The 8,610-nt window shown below is 42.9% G+C and overlaps 3 protein-coding genes across 3 annotated transcripts in view; all 3 read right to left on the bottom strand.

The window, feature by feature from the left end:
- The window catches only part of LOC109529337 (von Willebrand factor A domain-containing protein 7-like), a 6,244-nt gene extending 3,627 nt beyond the window's left edge, over nt 1-2,617 (bottom strand). The window contains exons 1-5 of the mRNA XM_019892666.1: nt 2,234-2,617; nt 1,772-1,967; nt 1,337-1,506; nt 529-641; nt 282-410 (exon numbers count right to left, since the gene is read on the bottom strand). Of these exons, the coding sequence (XP_019748225.1) occupies nt 282-410; nt 529-641; nt 1,337-1,506; nt 1,772-1,967; nt 2,234-2,351 (726 nt within the window). The 5' untranslated portion in view covers nt 2,352-2,617. The remainder of the gene's footprint in view (nt 1-281; nt 411-528; nt 642-1,336; nt 1,507-1,771; nt 1,968-2,233) is intronic.
- A 1,144-nt stretch (nt 2,618-3,761) lies between these two features.
- Nucleotides 3,762-5,557, bottom strand: LOC109529336 (sodium- and chloride-dependent GABA transporter 3-like). Its single transcript, XM_019892665.1, has 5 exons — nt 5,365-5,557; nt 5,160-5,294; nt 4,632-4,772; nt 3,992-4,067; nt 3,762-3,915 (listed from the first exon to the last, which is right to left on the bottom strand). The coding sequence occupies exons 1-5, from the start codon at nt 5,522-5,524 to the stop codon at nt 3,762-3,764; spliced, it is 666 nt and encodes a 221-aa protein (XP_019748224.1). The 5' UTR covers nt 5,525-5,557.
- An 850-nt stretch (nt 5,558-6,407) lies between these two features.
- vwa7 (von Willebrand factor A domain containing 7) overlaps nt 6,408-8,610 on the bottom strand; it is a 12,616-nt gene continuing 10,413 nt past the window's right edge. The window contains exons 16-19 of the mRNA XM_019892662.1: nt 8,488-8,585; nt 8,201-8,337; nt 7,487-7,646; nt 6,408-7,023 (exon numbers count right to left, since the gene is read on the bottom strand). Coding sequence (XP_019748221.1) covers nt 6,517-7,023; nt 7,487-7,646; nt 8,201-8,337; nt 8,488-8,585 — 902 coding nt within the window. The 3' untranslated portion in view covers nt 6,408-6,516. The remainder of the gene's footprint in view (nt 7,024-7,486; nt 7,647-8,200; nt 8,338-8,487; nt 8,586-8,610) is intronic.

The raw sequence follows: 8,610 nt of genomic DNA, 5'->3' as shown, positions 1-8,610 counted from the left end.
TGTGGCCCGCCAAAGCAGCTCAAACATGTCAACTTCCATGATCCTTTCTAAAATGTCTACCAAAATTTTAAATTCTCATATGTAATAAATAAGAGATATGTTCAAAGCATTTTCTTGTGACCAAACCCCTCACTATAGTAACTTAAACAATAGTTGAATCAGCAGTTATTCTTGACTTCTTTATATGGTTTCAGTCATAACGGTCCTCCAAGGAAAACGGTAACAAAAATGTGACAAACGTGACAAAAGTTAGTTTGACACCCCTGGTCCAGCGGGTTCACAAATTGTCTTACTTTGCTCTGTTTGGTAAGTGCGAGGGCCTTCACCACGTCAAACAGGTGAGCGTCCTTGGGGGAGGCATCGGTGAACACAAAGATCTCTGAGAGTGGTGGGCTGTGAGTGAGGGCCAACTAGAAACGCGCAACAATTAGTACACACACACACACACACACACACACACACACACACACACACACACACACACACACACACGCGCGCGCACGCGCACAGACACGCACACATGCACACCTGAATGGCTGTTAAGCACATCTCTGGTTCATCTCCTCCTCCAAGGGCCATCAAGTTCTCCATGTGCTCCATAAACTGGTTCGGGTCATCAGTCTCATACACCGGACCGACTTCTGCACACAGCAGTGACATGAATCTATGAATAGTTTGTTACCTTCATTACAGTTACTGTCATACTGGTTGTCTTCAGTAAATAGTTTTACAGTAGTATCCCACTAGATGGTGCTGTTGTTCGCCTGTGGAGCCAAGGCAATTTAGAAAACTCTTAAGGTCTTGGGGCCCGGCCCGGTCGTACAGAAGGACTAAATAAGTTACATTTCTTCAGTTTTATTCATTTTGGAATCTCTAATTGTGTTGTGGTCAAAAATGAAGTACTCCGTCTGGTTTTATGGATGAATCCTGTTGACAAACAAACAGCAGCCACAAAAACATAGCCTCTGTTGAGGACAGATGTAATAAATAATTGGTTTCCAGTGACATGAATAAGGATAAGAATATAGTAGAACTTTAAAAGTTGAACACAATCCTTTCTGTGACTCTAATTGACTTCCCCAATTTTGTCGAATTTTAAAACAAATTTCCCTTTGGATATGATGTCCTCTACATAATTATGATTTGCCACTTTACCTATATTCACATGTGTTTTTAAGGAGCTATTTTTTTATGATTCCCTTTTTATTGGTAAGGCCAAAGGGCAGACGGATAACATTTTTACATAATTTTGTTTGAATTTTTAAACCACTTTTGGGCCACATGAAAAGAAAGGTACAAAACAACTATGGGCATTATCCTTGCGGTGCTTCCTCACCGGGGTCATGGAAGGGTACCAGCAAGAAGCTTCCAGGTCGGCCAGAAAGGTCTGCTCGGTTCTGAATGATGGAGTAAGCCCGCATTCGAGCCGCTGTGATTTCCTCAAACATGCTCCCTGTGGTGTCAATGACAAAAACCAGAGCGGGTGCCTGCTTCACGCTAAAAAGCCTGTGGAGGTTGTAGGAAGCTTGATTAAAAAAATAAAATAAAATCAAGAAGGATTTCATGGACTTTATTTAGCTTAAGAGACAAGAGATTTTTTTTCCTCTCACATTGACTTTTTAGTTTTTGATCAAAATCAACATTCAAAACCTTTGCAGTAAACAGATGAAAGTACCTGTATATTCAAGCGCAGTTGCGAAATATTTATTACTAGTTCTCACCATTGATTATTTACCCGGCATGGTTTTGTATTATATTTCTGTATTCCCACCTGAGAAAGGTCTTGTGCCCCACTGTGTCCCTGAGATCTCTCAGTACAGTCAGAGTATCTTCGGAGGCCAGCTTGGCTGCTTCCGCGTGGAGGTAATGATGAGGGGAGAAGAGAGGTGATGTGCTGTCTTTGTTAATGCCCCCTTTGGCCCCCATAGTGCGGCTACTGTCCAGCATACCTCCGTGACTGCATTTGCCTGACCAACAAGTTGCATGTTTGTGTTTCTCCTAAAAAAAACAACCTTTTTCATACCCATACTAATCAAGGCGTGCGGGCTCATCACGTAGTCTTTGGGGACTACCTGGTACCCGCAGGCACCACATTGGTAACCCCTCCAAGATAATCTAATTTGTAACAGAGCAACATTGTTGTTGTTCAGATGGTTAAAGGAGGTGAAAATCCATGTTTAGTACTTTTTGGGTACCAAAAAAATATATATCTGTTTTACTTTTACTTGCATACCTTTAGGTTTTGGAGGGAATGTGCTGAAGTAGCCAGTTGTGAGCAGCTGTGAGTCCCTCTGTGTACTTGTCAATCTTGGAAGGAGGTTATTTCGACAGGTGGCGCTAAAGCACTCCATGCAGGTGGGTGTGTCACCTGTGGAGAAGACACAAAAGGACCAACAAGGGATTGTTTTCCTATGCTTGCCACCAGTCACTTTTCATGCATGCAGTTCTCTGAGGGGCTTTGAATGTACAAGGAAATGATGAAACTGTACAAATGCTCATTGTTATGAAAGTTTTTCTGACTTTTTTTACACAATTGTTTGGATTGCAAACACTCGGGCCAGTCCGGTGGGCCAGTGGTTAGAGCATCGATCTCAGAGTGGAGAGGCCGTGCGTTCGATCCCAGCTGCGGCCTTCCTGTGTGGAGGTGTGCTTAACCCACTGCAACATTATGTACAGTCTGAGCATTGAGACTCAACTTAAAATAATGATGAAATTAAAGTGTATTGCACATATGTAAAACTCAATTAAAAATTTGACCTAAATAAATATTTCAAAACAAACACTTCTTAATATGACATGCAATTGAAATTAAAAATTAAATATAACTGAACCGTACACAGGTAGCGATTCTTTGGTGAATCCCGCAAATTCACTTTGAGAATCACTGTCAGTCGCAAGGTCACCAAAGTGTTACCCACGGGGCCACATGAGTTGCCCACGGGTCTGTTCTAAAAATATTAACCCACTGCAACATTATGTACAGTCTGAGCATTAAGATTCCACTTAAACAATTAAATTAAAATGTATTGCACATATGTAAAACTCTTAAACTATTAAAAAAACTTGACCTAAATATATATTTAAAAACAAACACTTCTTAAAGATGACATGCAATTGAAATTAAAAGTTAAATATAACTGAACTGTACACATTCTTTGGTGAATCCCGCAAATTCACTTTGAGAATTACTGTCAGTCGCAGGGTCACCAAAGTGTTGCCCACGGGACCGCATGAGTTGCCCACAGGTCTGTTGTAAAAATTGCTCACCAGTGATGGGACATTCTTTTAGGAAAGTAGAAGTGATCATTTGAAAATGTAAACACTAGTATATCTTTCGTGAAATAAAGTGTAGCATATGATATTTATCGCTTTCCTAATCATCAACGTGATCAGTGTTTTCACATGAATTCATGTCATTCATTATTTATAATGACATGCAGTTAATTTCACAAGTGAGTATCAAACTGGTATCTGAGAAGCATTTCTCAGTTTCAAAAAGTTTGGTGACTCCTGGTCAAGTTGCATTGTATGTGACGATTCTCCTCTGTGTACCTGAGGGATCGATGAGGATGCAATTGCTCAATAGACCAGTAATGTGTACGGTGACATCATTAACGGCGCTGTCGACCCTGAAAGAGTGCGAGGACATCTGCTCTTGGTCTGTCTCAACATGGAGGAGAGTCACCTGGTGAGGAAGAAATTGAAGTCACTTTTAAAAGGGACATGGGAATGTGTTTGCTCCTTTCTGGTTCATGTAACATTCACACTTTAATGGACTTTACCTTTCCAGTTGATTTGACCCCTTTCCAGATGCAGAAATAACAAATGACCCACATTGTCAGGAGGCACAGAAGCACCTCCCACCTGATGTTGCCAATCTCCTCAATACCACCGGAGATATTCAACACTCGATGTCTACACAGGGCAAAAAGAAACATCCTGTATTTTATTTTATGTTGAATATGCTATTTTAGTATATTATCATTCTTACTCCCAGAATTCCATAGCTGCCGAGTTTCCTTTGGTGTGGTTGGTGAGGTTCCTTGTTGTAACAATGACACAATCAGCTGAAAGAATGACCGATAGTCACACTAAATCACATGCAAGTATATACACTATATACGGTATGTGCAATACATGCAATAATATTATACACATAAGGTCATTGATAGTGATTTGTCTTGGATTCAGGCAGTTTGGGTTCCAGTCCGACTCAGTGACAGCATGACTGTGAAAGTTAATGTTTGTATGTCTTTCTTTATGTCCCCTCTGACTGACTGGCGACCAGTCTGGGGTGTAATCTGCCTTTTGATGGAAGCCTGCTGCGATAGGATTCAGCGTCCAGTGACCCTATACATGTTAAGCAGTACTGGTGTAGAAAATAAATTAAAAGATGATACATACAGCATACATTGGAAACTATTTCCACTTAGGGGTGCATTGACTTTTGTTGCAAGCAGTTGAGATATTAATGGCTGTGTGTGGAGTTGACTTATTTTGAGGGAACAACTAAATGACACTGTTATACAAGCTGTACACTGACGACATTGTAGCAAAATGTCATTTCTTCGGCGTCACCCCATGAAAAGCTCCAATCAATAATGCCGCCTATGTTGTGTGCTAGACCTCACCTGTGTTCCAGTAGTTGTCGCAGGTGCTCCAGGGCAGTGGAGAGATGAAGGAGAACGCAAGGTAGAAAAGAGCCCAGGCCAGGATAATAGTGTATGACATGCAGCCGTATATCTGGGTCAGCAGCCCCCCATAGCCGATACCTGACGTGCATGACACATTTGAGGTTCAAGGACTCTTTTTTTTTTTTTTTTTTAGCCTCCATAAGGAGCCATTTTTCCTGGAGCAAAGTATCAAAACTGAATGACAACAGATGACAAAATGATGAATCAATATTTTATGATAGCCATGAGTCTATTTAGTAACTTCCCTTTTTTGTTTTGATTTCAAGAGCACATACTGTGAATGTTTGACTTACAACCACGGCAAAGCATTTGTTACTATATGTGGGTTATAGTTGGTGGCGATTGATTATTTCCCGAAGTGTTTGGATCTTGATGAAACATTCAACTGTCCTAACCGATGAAAAAAGGTACTGATGGGTCCTTCCTGCTATGCGTTTCTGAATGGCAGGCTAGCATACGACACACCTTCAGCCACTGGACAAAGCTTCTTCCAGCAAGTGATACCACCCTCCTGAGTGTGCTGGCCCACAAAGGTCTCCAAAAGGAAGAGCGGTACACCGCACGTGAATGCAAACACCAGGTACGGCACCAGGAATGCACCTGAATGTTACACACACTTTTGTGATATGCACAACTTCTGTAAAAAGCACTGATCGCCACATTTGCTTACCACCGCCATTTTTGTAGCACAAGTACGGAAACCTCCACACGTTGCCCAGGCCCACAATGTTCCCGGCAACGGCCAGAAGAAACTCTACCTTACTCCCCCAGTGTCCTCTCTCGTCAACTGCATCTTGGCCAAGCTTTAAGACACGTTTTTTGTTCCACATTCCCTAAGCGTGTGACCTGAATCCTACCTTCCGTTTAGCTACTCACTCACACTGTCTGTCCAGTTGTACTTAATTCCATGAGACACTTAATGAGCAACCAAGCAAGCAGTTAATCAGTTTTGAGTATCAGTGTAAATTATTTCCAGCACATGCAATTCATTGCCAAATTTCTCAGTACAGTGTATTGGGAATTCACAAAGATGATACTTGTTAATGGGAGGCCTGACACGGGAAGGCAAGGAGGCATTTTTGTAGCCTGTTAAGTGCAAAAAAACTGATTTTCAATCCCACTTATCATGAACAAGGTCGCGGGGGTTGCTGGAGCCTATCCCAGCTGACTTCAGGTGGAAGGCAGACTACACCCTGAACTGGTTACCAGTCAGCCGCAGGGCACATATAGAGACAAACAAACACTGTTGACGTCACCAGGTCCATGCATCTTGGACCTAAAACGGGCATTATTAAAGCCAAGGTAAACTGTCATAAAGCAAGCCTAACGCCAAGACTGGATATTTTTTTTTTTTTTACATTGAGGCGGAAAGTACAGACGTCATTTAAGACAGGAACTCTTACATAAGTGCCAATGTTCAGCCAATTACAGGGTCCTTTTAAATTACAAAGCATCACCTATGCACTCCAGGTCGAAGACGACAAAAGTACTAAAAGAATAAATTCAGTTTATTCAGTGCATTTTCAATAACAGCATTCTATTTTCTTCATTCCTGCTGTAATATGCTAAAAGGAACAGCAATTTTTGACCTGCATGATGTTAGGAAAACAGCTCAAAGCAGAGCCGAAGCAACATTAAGAAAGAGAAGCCAGTGGGCGTATTTAAATTACAAAGCATCACCTATGCACTCCAGGTCGAAGACGACAAAAGTACTAAAAGAATAAATTCAGTTTATTCAGTGCATTTTCAATAACAGCATTCTATTTTCTTCATTCCTGCTGTAATATGCTAAAAGGAACAGCAATTTTTGACCTGCATGATGTTAGGAAAACAGCTCAAAGCAGAGCCGAAGCAACATTAAGAAAGAGAAGCCAGTGGGCGTAATAGGCCCACCTCCACTATGTTCTGTCCTTGTGTCACTCAGCTGCCTCTGCTGACTAGATGCAAGATGGCAGCGCTTCATGTTTCCAGCAGTGTCCCACACCAGCAGCTCAGCCTGGACCGAGCAACAGCTGGAAGTATAGTTCACCCACAGGGGCTCCGATGAGCCCAGCTCCCACCTGGACACGTTCAAAGGGGCTTCTCGCTCCACTAATGTGACCTTGTGCTGGACACGTTGGTCAGGATGAGCCTCACCCAGTTTACCCCCTGTGACCGGTGGGAATAAAGTTAAAGTCCCTTGTCCCTTGTGTAGTTGGAGAGCAGCCAGTCCGGAAAGGCCGCTGTCCGACACAGCCAGTGACATGCTCCAGGTGGACTCATTGCAAGCTGGAGAACAGGAGGACTGCAGTCGAGTGGCCGAGCATGATGGAGGAGATGTGTCTGAGTCCTGAAAGGGAGATGAGATCCAACACATCGGGGGTGGTCTAAAAAACATCCTCGGGGCCATTTGAAGCATTTATGCCTTTATCACATCTCCAGTTGGTGCCATATGCTGCCGCTCGCCCCTTAATCCTGGTTCACACAGCCGCATAATTAGGGACAGTGTAAAACGCTTAATGTAAAAAGGTGTAATGTGGCTCCATGTCAGAAAATTATGACCAATCATCAAAATTCACATGCACACTCTAATTTTGCCCACTTCAACCTCTGAAAATATCAAAATAATCATCATTTTGGATTTTATGGGCATTATTTCCTTTCTTCACTGCAGAGAAAAAGCTTAACGTGGCATAATGTTAGAAAACTACAACCGATGGCACCAAAATTCATGTGTACATCTCCACCTACGCTGTACATCAATGTCTGAAATTATCAACATGTTCGCATCCAACAGATTAGATAATACTCACAGGTGGAACCACTGTCAAGTAGGCCACCGCGTAGTTTGTGTCTGCAGAGTCGAGAGCGTACACTGAGAGTGTCAGCGTAACTGTCGCTCCGGCCTGAGCTGAGGCAGGTGTGTGAAGGCCCACCTGACTGTGGAAAGGTTTGTCGCTAGCAACATGGAACCTGATGGGAAGAATGACAAACTGCTTTGAAGTCAGCTATAATACACCCATCCATTTTCTCATTCGCTTATCCTCGCAAGAGAGGATAAGAGACCGTATCCAACTAAAAATATTTCTTCACCATGCTGATACAGTATGTATCATGCAGTTTTTAATTTACCAAACACACAGTTTTGTTGATCAAAGTGATCATTTTTGTCACTTTATAGGCTCCAGCAGCCCCCCGCGACCCTTGTGAGGATAAAGCGGATCGGGAAATGGATGGATAGTTAATGATATTTATTTGTGTGAAGACACTGATCATGTTCATAATTTATCACAATAATTTGGAAAACGCGAAATACAGAACATATTATTTCTGTAGATCTCCGCCAATGTTTTCAAATGATATCTTCTGCAACATTCCGAGAAAATCACAATGTCCCATCACTGGTGAGCTATTTTTAGAACAGGCCAGCGGGTTCTTATGCTGTCCCGGGGGAGGGGGGGCTACCTGCTGTCTTCGTAAACCAAGATGGCGAGCTGTGCCTTCGGCCCCTGGTCAAGAGGGGTTACCTGTGAGGTCCTTTCGTGTGGAGATATCCAGAATCATCCTCAGCTGTCAGACTGAAGAGTCTGTCCGGGCCGTGGTTCAGGATGTTGAAATCTACAGTGGTGCTGTGACCAGGTACCAGAGCGGGTGTGGAAAGGACCTAAAGAGAGAGAAAAAGGAGACAGCATAACAAGTTTCAAAGGTCCCTTGCCACTCCTATGAATAATTTAAAAATGGAAATAGCCGATGCTCTGGTTATTTGTACGCCACATCACAGCGTCTTGTGGCAGCATCGTGGCTCCTTACTTGCCTGTATCTGAACACGAGTGGGCTGCACCATTTCCGTGGCGACCCTTTCCAGCTTGTTTCCCCCGCCGTCTCGGCCCGTGAGGCGGACACAAAAGGGAGCTCCCGGAATTGATTTCACCCAGAC

This window comes from Hippocampus comes, unplaced genomic scaffold (genome assembly GCF_001891065.2).
Source record: "Hippocampus comes isolate QL1 unplaced genomic scaffold, H_comes_QL1_v1.1 scaffold72, whole genome shotgun sequence".
NCBI lineage: Eukaryota > Metazoa > Chordata > Actinopteri > Syngnathiformes > Syngnathidae > Hippocampus > Hippocampus comes.
Note: the sequence above shows the minus strand (reverse complement) of the source record. Positions and strands in the feature narration are given on the sequence as shown.